This window comes from Pristiophorus japonicus, chromosome 15, assembly GCF_044704955.1.
Source record: "Pristiophorus japonicus isolate sPriJap1 chromosome 15, sPriJap1.hap1, whole genome shotgun sequence".
Classification (NCBI taxonomy): domain Eukaryota; kingdom Metazoa; phylum Chordata; class Chondrichthyes; family Pristiophoridae; genus Pristiophorus; species Pristiophorus japonicus.
In genome coordinates, this window is record NC_091991.1 from 168755679 (window position 1) to 168772513 (window position 16835).

Sequence of the window (16835 nt, forward strand, 5' to 3'; positions counted from 1 at the left end):
AGAGTAGACAAGGGTAATGCAGTAGATGTAATTTATCTAGATTTCCAAAAGGCCTTCGATAAAGAAAAGAGTGTTTGAAGACCATGCCCTCAAAACTGCCACAAAGCTCATGGTCTACAGGGCTGTAGTAATACCTGCCCTCCTGTATGGCTCAGAGACATGGACCATGTATAGTAGACATCTCAAGTTGCTGGAGAAATATCACCAACGATGTCTCCGCAAGATCCTACAAATCCCCCGGGAGGACAGGTGCACCAACGTCAGTGTCCTCATTCAGGCTAACATCCCCAGCATTGAAGCACTGACCACACTCGATCATCTCCGCTGGGCAGGCCACATAGTCTGCATGCCAGACACGAGACTCCCAAAGCTAGTGCTCTACTCGGAGCTCCTTCATGGCAAACGAGCCAAATGTGGGCAGCAGAAATGCTACAAGGAAACCCTCAAAGCCTCCCTGATAAAGTGCAACATCCCCACTGACACCTAGGAGTACCTGACCCAAGACCGCCCTAAGTGGAGGAAGTGCATCAGAGAGGGCGCTGAGCACCTCGAGTCTCAACGCTGAGAGCATGCAGAAATCAAGCGCAGACAGCGGAAAGAGCATGCGGCAAACCAGTCCCACCCACCCCTTCCCTCAACGACTATCTGTCCCATCTGTAACAGAATCTGTGGCTCTTGTACTGGACTGTTCAGCCACTAAAGGACTCACTTCAGGAGTGGAAGCAAGTCTTCCTCAATTCCGAGGGACTGCCTATGATGATGATGACATAATAGACGAATGAATAAAGTCAGAGTGGAGTCAGGAGACAAGTAGCAGAATAGTAAAGGGTAGCTATTCAGAGTAGCAGAAGGTGGAAAGTGGGGTCCCACAAGGTTCAGTGCTGGGACCACTGTTGTTCACAATATATATTAACGATATAGACTCTGGAATCATAAACACAATTTCTAAATTTGCGGATGACACCAAACTGGGGCGGGGGGGGGGGGGGGGGAGAGGGGGGCGGGGGTGGGGAGATAGTCAATACTGAGGAGGACTGCAACAAATTACAAGAAGATATTAATAAACTTGCATATGAATTTCAACACAGATAAGTGTGAGGTATTACATTGTGGTAAGATAAATAAAGAGGTCATGTACTACTTGGAAAATAAGAATCTAAATGGGGTAGAGGAGCAAATGGGCCTGGTAGTACAAATGCACAAATCACTAAAAGTAGCGACAGGTTAATAAGGCCATAAAAAAAGCAAACCAAGCACTAGGGTTTATTTCTAGAGGGATAGAATTAAAAAGTAGAGAAGTTATGCTAAACTTGTATCGAACCTTGATTAGCGGCACTTGGAATAGTGTGTGCAGTTCTGGTTGCCATATTGTAAAGGGGATAGAGAGGCGTTGGAGAGGGTGCAAAAAAGATTTACAAGGATGATACCAGAACTGCAAGGTTATACCTACCAGGAAAGGATAAACAGGCCGGGTCTCTTTTCTCTTCAAAAGAGAAGGCTGAGGCTTGGCCTGATAGGGGTCTTCAAAATTATGAAAGGTTTTGAATGAGTAGACACAGAAGAGTGTTTCTACATGTGGGGAAGTGCAAAACTAGGGGCCATCAATATAAAACAGTCACCAAGAAATCAAATAGGGAATTCAGAAGAAACTTCTTTACCTAGAGTGGTGACAATGTGAAACGTGCTACCACAAGGAGTAGTTGAGGTGAATAGTATAGATGCATTTAAGAGGAAGCTAGATCAGCATATGAGGAAGAAGGAAATAGAGGATTATATTGATAATTAGATGGGGAAGGATGGGAGGAGGCTCGAGTGGAGCATAAATGGTGGCATGGACTGGTTGGTAAGAGAAAAAGGTTAGTAAAGACAAACGTAGGTCCCCTGCAGTCAGAATCAGGGGAAGTCATAACGGGGAACAAAGAAATGGCAGACCAACTGAACAAGTACTTTGGTTCGGTAGTCACTAAGGGGGACACAAATAACCTTCGGGATATAAAAGAGGTCAGAGGGTCTTGTAAGAAGGAGGAACTGAGAGAAATCCTTATTAGTCGGGAAATTGTGTTGGGAAAATTGATGGGATTGAAGGCCGATAAATCCCCAGGGCCTGATGGTCTGCATCCCAGAGTACTTAAGGAGGTGGCCTTGGAAATAGCGGATGCATTGACAGTCATTTTCCAACATTCCAGAGACTCTGGATCAGTTCCTATCGAGTGGAGGGTAGCCAATGTAACCCCACTTTTTAAAAAAGGAGAGAGAGAAAACAGGGAATTATAAACCGGTCAGCCTGACATCGGTAGTGGGTAAAATGATGGAATCAATTATTAAGGATGTCATAGCAGTGCATTTGGAAAGAGGTGACATGATAGGACTAAGTCAGCGTGGATTTGTAAAAGGGAAATCATGCTTGACAAATCTTCTGGAATTTTTTGAGAATGTTTCCAGTAGAGTGGACAAGGGAGAACCAGTTGATGTGGTGTATTTGGACTTTCAGAAGGCTTTCGACAAGGTCCCACACAAGAGATTAATGTGCAAAGTTAAAGCACATGGGATTGGGGGTAGTGTGCTGACGTGGATTGAGAACTGGTTGTCAGACAGGAAGCAAAGAGTAGGAGTAAATGGGGACTTTTCAGAATGGCAGGCAGTGACTAGTGGGGTACCGCAAGGTTCTGTGCTGGGGCCCCAGCTGTTTACATTGTACATTAATGATTTAGACGAGGGGATTAAATGTAATAGCTCCAAATTTGCGGACGACACTAAGTTGGGTGGCAGTGTGAGCTGCGTGGAGGATGCTATGAGGCTGCAGAGTGACTTGGATAGGTTAGGTGAGTGGGCAAATGCATGGCAGATGAAGTATAATGTGGATAAATGTGAGGTTATCCACTTTGGTGGTAAAAACAGAGAGACATACTATTATCTGAATGATGACAGATTAGGAAAAGGAGAGGTGCAACGAGACCTGGGTGTCATGGTACATCAGTCATTGAAGGTTGGCATGCAGGTACAGCAGGCGGTTCAGAAAGCAAATGGCATGTTGGCTTTCATAGCAAGGGGATTTGAGTACAGGGGCAGGGAGGTGTTACTACAGTTGTACAGGGCCTTGGTGAGGCCACACCTGGAGTATTGTGTACAGTTTTGGTCTCCTAACTTGAGGAAGGACATTCTTGCTATTGAGGGAATGCAGCGAAGGTTCACCAGACTGATTCCCGGGATGGCGGGACTGACATATCAAGAAAGATTGGATCAACTGGGCTTGTATTCACTGGAGTTCAGAAGAATGAGAGGGGATCTCATAGAAACGTTTAAAATTCTGACGGGTTTAGACAGGTTAGATGCAGGAAGAATGTTCCCAATGTTGGGGAAGTCCAGAACCAGGGGTCACAGTCTAAGGATAAGGGGTAAGCCATTTAGGACTGAGATGAGGAGAAACTTCTTCACCCAGAGAGTGGTGAACCTGTGGAATTCTCTACCACAGAAAGTTGTTGAGGCCAATTCACTAAATATATTCAAAAAGGAGCTGGATGTAGTCCTTACTACTAGGGGGATCAAGGGGTATGGCGAGAAAGCAGGAATGGGGTACTGAAGTTGCATGTTCAGCCATGAACTCACTGAATGGCGGTGCAGGCTCAAAGGGCCAAATGGCCTACTCCTGCACCTATTATCTATGTTTCTATGTTGGGCTGAATGGCCTGTTTCAGTGCTGTTTATTCTATGTAATTCTAAGTGCCGCGGAGCATCCGGCAGGATCCTTTGCTCCTGACCCCAGCAAAGTATCTGGGTGGCGCCAGAAGAGGGAGGGTGGTAAATGTGGCCCTGGCCAGCTTCACAAAGAAGTATTGAGATCGCCAGTCCAAAACCTTTTTCTACTGGTCTCACCAGCGCTTTTATGAAGGGGGTGGAATAAACAAAGAAGGCTCCTGGGCCCCAAGGTGCGCTGCACATCCGCAGGGCAGAGGGTTGGTACGTCTCATCGAGCCGAGCGATCTGACTGTGCGGCATAATCCACGCCGAGAACAAGGACATTTCCAGACCCCCCTTCCAGACCTGCTCTCCTCTGATGATGGGCGATGTTTGCGGAAGACAGATGCCCTTGAACACCAACAGTGAAGGGTGCACTGCAGGATGCTACATCCTGATGGACTTGTGCCGGAGTGTGCCGCCAGGGATATGGATTTTAGGCTCTGTCTGGAGAGTTGTGTTTCTGTATATTTGCTATAAGAAAATTTGATTAGTTGTTTTACAAAACTGGCTTAGTGTGTAATATTTTCTGCCAAGTTACAAATTGAAGACATAGGGGAATCCTACATAAATCCCAGTATGCAAATTACCATAATTAAGAGTTAATTGCTAGGGCTGGGCTGCGCTATCTGTACAGGACAGGAAGCAAAAGAACAGATCGTGGTAACGGAAAAAGTGAAGGGGAAGCACTTATTTACAGAAACAGTTGCAGGCTGTTTGAATGAGAATCAGAATTGTAACAAATGAGTTAGTTCACTGCAGCCAGGGCAGCATTTGAGTGCTGCAATTGGATTCGGTACTCCTGCGCAGAGGATGAGAGGCGAGGGATTCACATTATTGATATTGCTATCTATGAAGTCCCTGCGGGAAAGTGCACACATGAAGATATCAGATTAAAACTGGATCAGGCTTGTGTGTGACTCTTCCCTTATGGTTACAATCACTATCTAGGCTCGCACAGCAAAAATGCATAGAATCATAGAAATTTACAGCACAGAAGGCCATTTGGCACATCATGTCTGTACCGGCTGACAAAGAGCTATCCCGCCTAATCCCACTTTCCAGCTCTTGGTCCGTTTACGGCACTGCAAGTGCATATCCAAGTACTTGTTCAATGCTATGAGGGTTTGTGCCTCTACCACCCTTTCAGGCAGTGAGTTTCAGACCCCCACCATCCTCAAATCCCCTCTAACCCTCCTGCCACTTACTTTAAATCTATGCCCCCTGGTTATTGACCCCTCTGCTAAGGGAAATAGGTACTTCCTAACTACCCTATCTATGCCCTTCAAAATTTTGTACACTTCTTTGGATTGAATTCCATTTGCCACTGTTCTGCCCACCTGACCAGTCCATTTATATCTTCCTGCAGTCTATAGCTTTCTTCTTTATTATCAACCACACAGCCAATTTTTGTATCATCTGATTGTTACTTTTGCAAGAATTAGAATACACTTGCATACATTACATGAATGACTATATTTCAAAGCAACTTTATTGGCTGTGAAACGCATTGAGATGTCTTGAGGACATGAAAGGTGTTATGTAAATGCAAGTTTGTTCTTTCTTAAATGGATGTAACATCCTGCAATGCATGCATTCCCAATGAAGCTTCACTATTTCCGTGGGAGTTTCATACTATCAGTAATGAGAATTCTCAAATAGTTGTTAAATTTGATAATCTGTGACTGACAATAGCAAGCATTCTTTTGTCATGCTTTGCCAACATTTGTGCACAATTCATGAGGACAGACTACAAGAGGAGGAGGTGATTCAAATCCTGGGAATCCACTCAGCTAATGATGTAGGGGTGGAGTTGTGGGGTGGTCTATACCCACAGATGGCTTGTTGGTCAAAGATCAGCAATGGTTTCTTTTTTTGTGGCTCATTCGTTGACAACCAGTTACATGAGCCTAGCAGGAAAGAAAAAGTGGACAAATAAGAAAGATGCTGCTAAGAGAGAGAAGCAACCAATGGCAGAATCTTCCAACATTTGGCACTGCCTGTAGAAATTGTCCCACTCCAGCATGAACCCTATCACTTGTAATCACCAGCATCTATAGGTTGACTCGGGTGATACAGACAATAAAGATGAGGAAATGACAGTGTGATTTGAAACTCACAAGAAAGCCAGAGGATGAGGGATTGGAGATGAAGCATAACGTACGTGAGCAGAGGCTTAGGAGATGTCAGATCCTGGCTGTTCAGCATTTGGATGATGGTCACAGGAATCCTGCCAAATGCTTGTAGAGCATCAGAACCATATGACGGCACTGCAAAGGCTCTCCGCATATGGCAGGGATGGCAGTAAAGTCAAAACACCTTCCTTTGGGGCACTATTAGAGAGGGCTCCTCTATAATACAGAGTATCCTGGAGCGAGTGGCAGCATCAAGAACTTCTGCACTTGACCAACAGAACACAGAGGCCTCCTGATATATACTCTGTGTATATATTGAGGAATGATCTTCTGGAACTATACACTCTCGTGATTGGTTATCTATACAAGGGTTTAGATCTTCTGCAGTGCTGCCTTATAAGCCTGGTTTTCACATTGCCTGTTTTCCTCTTCTTCCAAAAAATAAATCATAAAGAGGGGAATCCCCATGGGGAAAATATCTTGCAGCCTTCCCATTCATTTTGAGAAATTCTGCAAACAAGAAACCGTCTTGAGGGAGACTTTTAAATGAAGTTGGAAGCCTCAGAAATGAAGAGCAAACAAATTTTGACAAAATACCAATCCAAAGTAAATTTATGACTACCGAAAAGCACAATTCACTTTTGAGATTACAGCATCAGTGTTTCTCATTTGCTATTCTATATTAACCCTGTTTATAGTGGAATAGGTTAGAACAGCACATCTTACGATAGAAATGATAGCATTTAAGAGTGATGATGTCATCATGGCCTCAACCCATTATTTGCTTGATTGTATCTTAGCTATGGTGGGTGCATCTTACACCCTCCTGCAGTTCCGGCAGAGTTCAGAGCAGAACTTAAGTGGGCCATAAAATCAGCAGGCACTCTCTCATCTTCAAATTCTGACTCCATCAGATAGATCCGCTAGGTATCATCATCATAGGCAGTCCCTTGAAATCGAGGAAGACTTGCTTCCACTCCAAAAGTGAGTTCTCAGATGACTGTACAGTCCAATAAGGGAATTACAGTCTCTGTCACAGGTGGGATAGACAGTCATTTCAGGAAAGGGTGGGTGGGGAGTCTGGTTTGCTGCACGCTCCTTCCGCTGCCTGCACTTGTTTTCTGCGTGCTCTCGGCGATGAGACTCGAGGTGCTCAGCGCCCTCCCGGATGCTCTTCCTCCACTTAGGGCGGTCTTTGGGCAGGGACTCCCAGGTGTCGGTGGGGATGTTGCACTTTATCAAGGAGGCTTTGAGGGTGTCCTTGAAACATTTCCTCTGCCCACCTGGGGCTCGCTTGTCATGTAGGAGTTCCAAGTAGAGCGCTTGGTTTGGGAGTCTCGTGTCGGGCATGCGGACAACGTGGCCCACCCAACGGAGCTGGTCGACACCCAACCAAACTATCAGAATTGTGGGGAACAAGTAATCCTGTATAACAGAAGTATTAACAGTCCTTTTCACATTCAAATATAAAGTACTTTCTTCAAATGAGCCTGTCCAGAATTAACTCGGCTATATGTACAGAATATTGTAACACTTCAATTACACATGGCTTAACTTTTTTGGGTCAGAATTGCATTGGACTCTTAGAAGGAGCAGAGAATTATACAAATTATTCCTGCTCACTCTCTGAGGAGAAGGGAAACCAGATTAAGTTCATGAACAAAAGCAACTGTAAATCAGCACGCTTCACTAGACATCTCTATGTGGCTTCAAATTGGCTCCAACAAAAGCTGCAGATCCTTTTCAGGCATCACTGTGAATGTGGCTCAATATCTGCTTAATATGACTACAGTTTCAGGCAACTGTTCGCCAGTACTCCAACGTAACAAAAAAGGATGCGTTTATTTATACTAACTGAAAGGCAGCCGTTTTTCTGATTGGCTCTCCATTATCACATGACCTATTGCTGATTGGTCCCCTTGGAGGATAAGCCACACCATGAAGTTCCTCTGGGATTTGTAACTGGAACCGCCCAGCCCAAGTTCTGACTGACTTTTCAATTTGTAATTCGATCCATTTTGACTTCAGAAGCCAGAGGATAGATCTCCCCAAAAGCCACCAAGTTCCAGCCGAAGTTCCTTACCCAAGCGCAAGACCTTATCCCCCCACCAGGTTCTCTCTCTCTCTTCCCTGCTCCACATGCTCTCTCTCTCTTTCCCCACCCCACGTGTCTCCCTCTCTCTTCCCCCGCATCTCTCTCTCTCTCTCTCTCTCTCTCTCTTCCCCCGCGTCTCTCTCTCTCCCACTCCCGTGTCTTTCTCTCTCCGCCCCCCCCCCACCCCCGGGTCTCTTTCTCTCTCTCCCCCTCCCATGTCTCTCTCTCTCTCTCCCCCTCTTATGTCGCTCTCTCTCTCCCCCTCTCCCCACCCCGTGTCTCTCTCCCCCCCGCCCCCATGTCTCTCTCTCACCTGCCCGCCCCCCGTGTCTCTCTTCCACCCGCCCCCCTGTGTCTCTCTCTCCCGCCCGCCCCCCCCATGTCTCTCTCTCCCGCCCCACCCCCGTGTCTCTCTCTCCCGCCCCCCCGTGTCTCTCTCTCCCGCCCCCCCCCCCCGTGTCTCTCTTCCACCCCTCCCGCCACCCCCCGTGTCTCTCTCTCCTGCCCCCACCCCCGTATCTCTCTCTCATGCCCCCCCTCCACCCCCCGTGTCTCTCTCTCGCGCTCCCCCACCCCACCCCCCGTGTCTCTCTCTCCTGCTCCCCCAGTCTCTCTCTCCCGCTCCCCCACCCCACGTGTCTCTCTCTCCCGCCCCGCCCCCCGCCAAGGCTCTCTTTCTCTCCACCCTGTGTCTCTCACCTCACTGAGCACTTTACTGTGTCGCTTGACTCTTCACTCAAACTGGCGCTGAATGAGAAACAAACTGCTCCCGGTTGTCCCGCTTCTCTCTCCCCACCGACCCGCTTCTCTCTCTCCCTGCCACTTGCACTCTTCACTCAAACTGCCACTGAGAAAGGAACTGTTCCTGGCCGCCCGCTGCCTGATTGGAGGATTGGGGCTGCTCGGGCCTTGGGGCTGCTGATGGATCGAAGGCTCGGCGGATCAGAGGATGCTCGGAGGCTCAGTCGACACAACGTGGTGCTCGGGACCTGTTCCGGTTTCGGATCGGACGTCGGGGAGGGGAGAGGAGGACGCAGGCGCAGAAAAGGGTTCGTGGAAATTGTGCTGGAGGGGGCGAATTTGGTGACTAATTGTCCTGACTCTCGCTTCTGCGCATGCGTCTCCTGAGCGAGAGTTAAGGCAAACAGTCAATCCGAACAGAAAAAGATTATCTGATCATTATCACATTGCTGTTTGTGGGAGCTTGCTTGTGTGCAAATTGGCTGCTGTGTTTCCTACATTAGTCGAGGCATGGAATACAAGAGCAAGGAGGTTCTGCTAGAACTGTATAAAACACTGGTTAGGCCGCAGCTGGAGCACGGTGTGCAGTTCTGGTCACCACATTACAGGAAAGATGTGTTTGCACTGGAAAGGATGCAGAGGAGATTTACAAGAATGTTGCCTGAACTGGAGAATTTTGGCTATGAGGCAGGATTGGAGATGCTGGGTCTGTTTTCTTTGGAACAGAGACGGCTGAGGGGAGACCTGATTGAGATGTATAAAATTATGAGGGGTGTGGAGAGAGTGGATAGGAAGGCCCTGTTTCCCTTGGCAGAGGGGTCAACAACCAGGGGTCATAGATTAAAAGTAATTGGGGGGAGCTTTAGAGGAGATACGAGGGGAAATTTCTTCACCCAGAGGGTGGTGGGGGTTTGGAATTCACTGCCTGAAAGGGTGGTAGAGGCAGAAACCCTCACCACATTTAAAAAATACTTGGATGTGCATGTAAAGTGCAGGGCTATGGACCAAGAGCTGGAAAATGGGATTAGGCTGGATAGCTCTTGGTTGGCCGGCGTGGACACGATGGGCCGAAATGACCTCCTTCCGTACTGTAAGTTTCTATGGGCTAGAATTTCCACTCTTTCACCGGTTTCTCGGTCGTTTTGGGTGAGAACCGAGTCAGCGAAAAATTCCCCAGCTGAGGCACACCGGTGGTTTTGAAGTCCTGCTGGGGAGCGGACCATCGTTGTGCACCGTCCACAGATAGCCCTGGCACGATCTTTGGCTGAGCGGGGACCCGTAGGTAAGTATAAAACATTTTTTTTTATATAACCAACCACGAGGATCAGTGGAGCTGGGCAGTTGGTCAGTCGGTCTGCATAAAAAAGGTAAGTGATTGGTTTTTTACTACTTATTTTCAAAATCTGTTGGGGTGATTTAATTTTAAAGTGTCTTGGAAATGTTTAAGATTTTTTAGTTAGGTTTTTTTGAAAAATTATTTTTATTCTTTTTTTGGTGTTCGGCCCAACCCCGCAGCCTTAGTGTAAATTTTTGTAGATTTTTTAATTTTTCGCCCATTTTCTTTAGGCACCGCCCAATCTAGCCGAAATTGCACTTTTCCGGCCAGATTGGGGTTGCAAGGCCCGTATTTTTCGCTGGGCGGATTCTAACATTTTTTTTCGGGAAGTTTTCGCCGGCAATAACCTTCCCAGACTTAGCAGGTTTTTGGCCGGTAATCGGGCGCTGGCAGGCTGATAGGAAATTCTAGCCCTATGTTTCTATTGCAACAGTGACTACACTCCAAACGTACTTCATTGACTGTAAAGCGCTTTGAGACGTCCAATGATCTTAAACATTTCCAAGACACTTTTAAATTAAATCACCCCAACAGATTTGGAAAATAAATAGTAAAAAACCAATCACTTACCTTTTTCATGCAGACCGACTTACCAACCACCCAGCTCCACTGATCCTCGTGGCTGGTTATATAAACAAAAAATGTTTTATACTTACCTACGGGTCCCCGCTCAGCCAAAGATCGTGCCAGGGCTATAGAATTCCAAGTCTTTCTTTTCTTTACTTACTATCTTCGTGAGTCTGAATGAGCTTGGGTGGACTCTTGGGACCATCGCCAGGTGTTGTAAAGCACAATACGGATGTGTAGTATTGTGTGAACTTGCTGAGGCCTCTAAGGAGTCCTTCGTGACGTGTTCCGTGGAAATCAGGAGTGATGGTCACCATTGTAACTGCATTTTGTGAGTTCACAGTCCAAGTAAGGAGCTGATGAGAAAAGATTAGAAGTATTATGAATATGGAAGTTTTGTTAAAATACATAAAAATAAATTTACAATTTCAAAACAGACTATTCCCTGTTCTTTTTCCCCCTCCAATTTTCTCCCCTCCTTTCTTCAGGTGCTGAGATATGGTTCTACAGGTGCCGCTGGCTCTCCAGTGCTTCACCTTTGTAGCCACTTCATGCGCAAGTCTCGATGGTGAATATCAACAGAATATTCACTAAGACCTCCTTCATTGTCACTAGGTCTAAATCCTGGAACTCCCTCCCTAACAGCACTGTGGGAGTATCTTTACCACACGGACTGCAGCTCACCACCACCTTCTCAAGGACAATTAGGGATGGGCAATAAATGCTGGCCTTACCAGCGATGCCCACACCCCATGAATGAATTTTTAAAAATTCAATATTAGGCATTACAACCAAGTTCAGTCTTTTTTTCTTCCTACATCCACAGTTGCACTTTTCAGCAGGGGCTAGGGGGGGGGGGGGGGAGAGAGGGGGAAGTCCAGCTATTTCCCCCTCCCTAGTCCAGGGGTTCAGAGGCCACTAATGCCACTCTGGATGAGATCAGCTAACTCAGCATAGACCAGGGATCAAATTTGCTTCCTGATTTGCTTGTTTCAGTCCTATATCTGACAGTATATTTACCCAAAGTAAGGAAGATTTCAGCAGGATAAATATTTTTTTTAAACCACATTGTACTTTATTCAATTTTTTATTCTGTTTTATTACCTTGTAGCCTTGGTTGATACCATTTATGAACTGCTGAGGCGGAGGATCCCATGTAAACTTGATAGCAGTAGAGTTCACAGCTTCCACTTCCACATTCTGTGGGGGTGCTGTTGGCACTGCACACAATCAGAACAGCCAGTCACATTCTTTTTCACCAATGGATGCAATCAACACAAATATGCCTGATGACAGTATATGAGCTTTGCAAACTCTTTCTTAATATGAACCACAGATGCAAACCAATCTTTGAATGCTCCCATTTTCCATTCTGCAAGGTTCTGTGAGCAAGCAACAAAAGGTTCTGAACCATCTGAGCTGCTGTTTACTTAAAAGCAATTAGACTTTATGGCCTTAAAAGGGATACACTCGAATAGACTATAAGTGCATTATATGGTACAGGCTGAACCTCTCTTATCCAGGACTCTCTTATCTGGCACCACCCCTCGTCTGGCACCATTCCCGGCCGCCGGGTGGTGCATGCGCAGATACATTTTTTCGTACTCACCAATATTCTCTGCTCTCCTGAAGACGGAGAATCCTTCTTCAGTCCAATTCTGAAGGCATTGATTGCCTAAGTGGCCTTGAGGGTGGTATTCAAGTCGGGGGCAGGGGGTGAAGAGAGTGGTTCAACCTGTTCTACTAATAATTATATTTTGAATAAAATTATAAATAAAAGCTTGATAAGTTATTTTTTTTATGCACTGAGGCCCATCGACCTGCTTCCCGCGTCCTGGCCAGGGTGGGGCCGTATCCTGGGCTAGCCGCTCCTCCCCTCCGCTCCCTGTTGCCGTTGGTGCTCCCTCTGGAAGCGGGCTGGGTCCTGGACTGGCCGCTCCTCCCCTCCCTGCTGCCATCGGCGCTCCCTCCGGGGTTGGGCCGTGTCCTCAGGCTGGCCACTCCTCCCCTCCCCTCCCCTCCCCGCTGTCGGGCCAGCTGCTCCTCCCCTCCCGTCGGCACTCCCTCCGGGGTTGGGCCAGCAGGCTGTGTCCTGGGCTGGCTGCTCCTCCCCTCCCGTCGGCACTCCACCCGGGGTTGGGCCAGCGGGCTGTGTCCTTGGGCTGGCCACTCCTCCCCTCCCCGCTGCCCTCAGCGTTCTGCTAAACAAAAAGAAAAAAACCTCTTCATTACTTTCAATGAGTCTTGGAGATCATGGGGGGTGGCCGGATCGCGGGGTCGGGGATATCTGTATCGGGGCTGGCTGTTGTAAAAGACAGTAGAACATATGACCTCCCCTCGTCTGGCAAAATCCCTTATCCGGCACAGGCCTAGTCCCGAGGGTGTCGGATAAGTGAGATTCAATCTGTATACTACTCTTGCACTTAAAAAACAGCTGATTTACTGTGAGAAAAAGCACATAAATTACCTGGAGCCTGAAACTGAGGGGCACATTCCAATCTGAAAATTCTCTGGCCAAACAACAATTAAAGTCTCAATGGCAGGAGCTTGACATAAGAACATAAGAAATAGGAGCAGAAGTAGGCCATACGGCCCTTCGTGCCTGCTCTGCCATTTAAAACGATCATGGCTGATCCAATCATGGACTCGGGTCCACTTCCCTACCCACTCCCCATAACCCCTTAATCCCTTATCGGTTAAGAAATTGTCTATCTCTGTTTTAAATTTATTCAAAGACCCTGCTTCCACAGCTCTCTGAGGCAGAAAAATCCAGATTTACAACCCTCAGAGAAGAAATTTCTCCTCATCTCAGTCTTAAATGGGCTGCTCCTCATTATAAGATTATGCCCCTTAGTTCTAGTCTTCCCCATCAGTGGAAACATCCTCTCTGCATCCACCTTGTCAAGCCCTCTCATAATCTTATACATTTCGATAAGATCACCTCTCATTCTTCTGAATTCCAATGAGTAGAGGCCCAACTTACTCAATCTTTCCTCATAAGTGAACCCCCTCATCTCCGGAATCAACCTGGTGAACCTTCTCTGAACTGCCTCCAAAGCAAGTACATTCTTTCTTAAATATGGAAACCAAAACTGCATGCAGCATTCCAGGTGTGGCTTCACCAATACCCTGTATAACCTGTAGCAAGACTTCCCTGCTTTTATAATCCAACCCCTTTGCAATAAAGGCCAAGATTCCATTGGCCTTCCTGATCACTTGCTGTACGTGCATATATCCTTTTGTGTTTCATGCACCAGCACCCCCAGGTCCCACTGTACTTCAGCACTTTATAATTTTTCTCCATTTAAATAATAAGTTGCTCTTTGATTTTTTCTGCCAAAGTTTATAACCTCATACTTTCCAACATTATACTCCATCTGCCAAATTTTTGCCCACTCACTTAGCCTATGTGCTTTTGCAGGTTTTTTGTGTCCTGCTCACACACTGCTTTTCCTCCCATCTTTGTATCATCAGCAAATTTGGCTACGTTACACTCGGTCCCTTCATCCAAGTCATTAATATAGATTGTAAATAGTTGGGGTCCCAGCACTAATCACTAGTTACTGATTGCCAACCCGCAAATGAACCATTTATCCTGACTCTCTGTTTTCTTTTAGTTAGCCAATCCTCTATCCATGCTAATATATTACCCCCAACCCCGTGAACTTTTATCTTGTGCAGCAACCTTTCAAGCTTCTGTTTACTTAAGTGCAATTAGATTTTTTGGCCTTAATTGGGTCTCACTCAACCGTAGCAGAATAGTACCAATGACACAGGAAATCCGGTAACATGCATTTTATACCGAATGACACATTGTATTGACACATTTTATTATAGCTTGGAAGCTACTGGGAGTGGGAGTGGTGCAGGTTGATTCACCCTTCCTTTCTGTGGAAGTCTGAAAGTCTCATTCCACACATTAGCCCTTCTGATTTGCTCAGAATAGAACACACAATATAATTGTATTAGTAGTTGGGCACATCATGAGGAGAAAAGACACTCTGACGTGGAAATGCCACTGAATAATCAAAGTCCAACTGTCCAAACAATACTGAAACATGTTTTCTTCGAACATGTTGGAATGCAGAGTAAAACTTAAAATGTTATCTATGAACAAGAAATTTTTTTAAATGATTTGCGGCAATGCTGGCACATGGGATGATGGGACTCTGGGTCACACCCACATCAAGTTCCCAGTCATGTTTTGTGCTAAAGAGGTGATTAAACATCATTACATGGAAAGACGGACAATCAGACGCGAATCACCACGTGTTGTTGTATACATTCAAGCAGAATGTATCAAAGATGCCATTAGTGTGGCCTGCCTACATATTGCCCACCCATTCCCTCAGCTGGGGAAATGGTACTGGCCACAAGAACACCTAACTAAGGGAGAAAATAAAAATAAACTTTCCTGAGCATGACTGCTGTATGGCCCAATAAAACGAGCAGCAAACTATTGCACAAGCTACTTGATCCACTAGTTTTAAGAGGTGTTCAAGACAATCAGGCAGCTGAAGCTCAGACTTGAAATTTCATAACCCTGACTTACCACTTGGAGGGTACTGATGTAAATCTGGCACAAAAAATCCAACCCTTCATTGTCACAAGGTTTTATTTTATGGCTTTTGCACATTCAGAAACTATAATTTCATATTAGTATGCAGTAGAGTAGTGACACACAATTTCCAGATGGAACAATCATTTGAAAGAAATGGCTGCAGTCAGATTGAAAAGATCAGTTGCCATTCCTCTCTTTAATGACAAACCGCATGAAAAAAAGATCAAACTGACTGGAAAAAAGTGATGGAATTAGCGTTTGGAGCTGATGGGGAGAGAGTTGGGTTTTAAAATAAGTTACTCAAAGCTAGTCTTTTCAAATTATTATTCATGTTCCCAGCCATGCGCAGATAAAACAATCTGTTGGTCTCAAAGTAGTTGTTCATGGATTTGGTCGTTGCCTCAGATACAAATTTGTATTACCATAATAGTGTCAGAATCCTGAAGCCCATGAGAACTTTTGGACTTAGCCATTTTAACAATAGTCCTGATTTGCTCACCACTGGTGAATTCTTGTAACTGGTTCCTCTCCCGCAATTGAAATGTAAACATAAATGAAGCACATTGGAGTGTGATATAATATACAGGCAGATTTTCAGACCTCTCACTCTGCCCCATTTCTGGATAGGGACAGTACACCCAAAGTGTGCTGCATCTGCCCAGGCCCACTGGAATTTCCTGGCCGAGCACTGGCAAAAGGGGAGGTGTGTTTCTGGCTGCTTCTGAAGAGCAGCAGCAAGATTGCCCCAAGGCCTGAAGATTGGCTGGGCAAATTTTCAAAAATTAAATGGTTACCTTCTGGGATCCTCTTTAGCCTGCTGTTGGACCCCCTCAAGCCCAACACTTGATTCATGACTGCCCCATGGCCACAATGACAGGAGAAAGAAATAGGAGGCCAGGAGCAGCCTTCACCCTTTTTCCCTGACCGTTGCACTTGGGAAATGGGTGCTCCCCTCCCTGGGCACAAAGGTCAGCAAAATTGGCCCATAAAGTCTTGTGCCTGCTACATTTCAAATGGTATACTTCAAAGTGTCATAAGTATTTAAAAAGAAGAAAGGCAATCGTTTCATGCTGGTTTTTGTGTCCTTTATAATTTGGCCTCTTTTCTAGGATTAGAGAATTTATAAGCAGTTGCCCATTGACAGATACTTCCCTCAGTAATTAGGCTTAAAAGGGACAGATCAGATTAAACACAATTTCATTTCAGCAGCTTCATCGACAGAAACTTCCCCAAGCAATTAGTCTCATTTCCCCACAGGAAGTAGCTGAACAGAGTCTTTAAAGGGATAGGTCAGATTAAACAGTTTCATTTTAGCAGCTCCATATCCCAGATTACTCGGACAAATGCTGAGGAGATCAGCATCATCTTTAAAAAGAAAGATGTTAGCTGTGCAATCTCTGCAGTGATGGGTCTTATTCCCAGGACTCCTGGAAATTTAAATTCACCAGCCACGCTGCTGATGAGTTTCATCAATCCTCAGTGAATCTATTCTATGGGACAACAGTAAAATTAAACATAAAACAAAGGTGGGGCAAAAGCAAAATACCACGGATGCTGGAATCTGAAATAAAAACAGAAACTGCTAGAAATACTCAGCAGGTCGGGCAGCATCTGTGGAGAGAGAAACAGAGTTAACGTTTCAGGTCGATGACCCTTCGTCAGAAC

The 16835-nt window shown here is 45.9% G+C and overlaps 1 protein-coding gene across 3 annotated transcripts in view; it reads right to left on the minus strand.

Moving 5' to 3' along the window:
- sdk1a (sidekick cell adhesion molecule 1a) overlaps window positions 1-16835 on the minus strand; it is an 892584-nt gene that overhangs the window by 171276 nt on the left and 704473 nt on the right. For all 3 annotated transcript variants that reach the window (XM_070901293.1, XM_070901295.1, XM_070901292.1), the window contains 2 exons: window positions 11714-11829; window positions 10770-10965 (listed from right to left, as the gene is read on the minus strand). In XM_070901293.1, the coding sequence (XP_070757394.1) occupies window positions 10770-10965; window positions 11714-11829 (312 nt within the window). The remainder of the gene's footprint in view (window positions 1-10769; window positions 10966-11713; window positions 11830-16835) is intronic.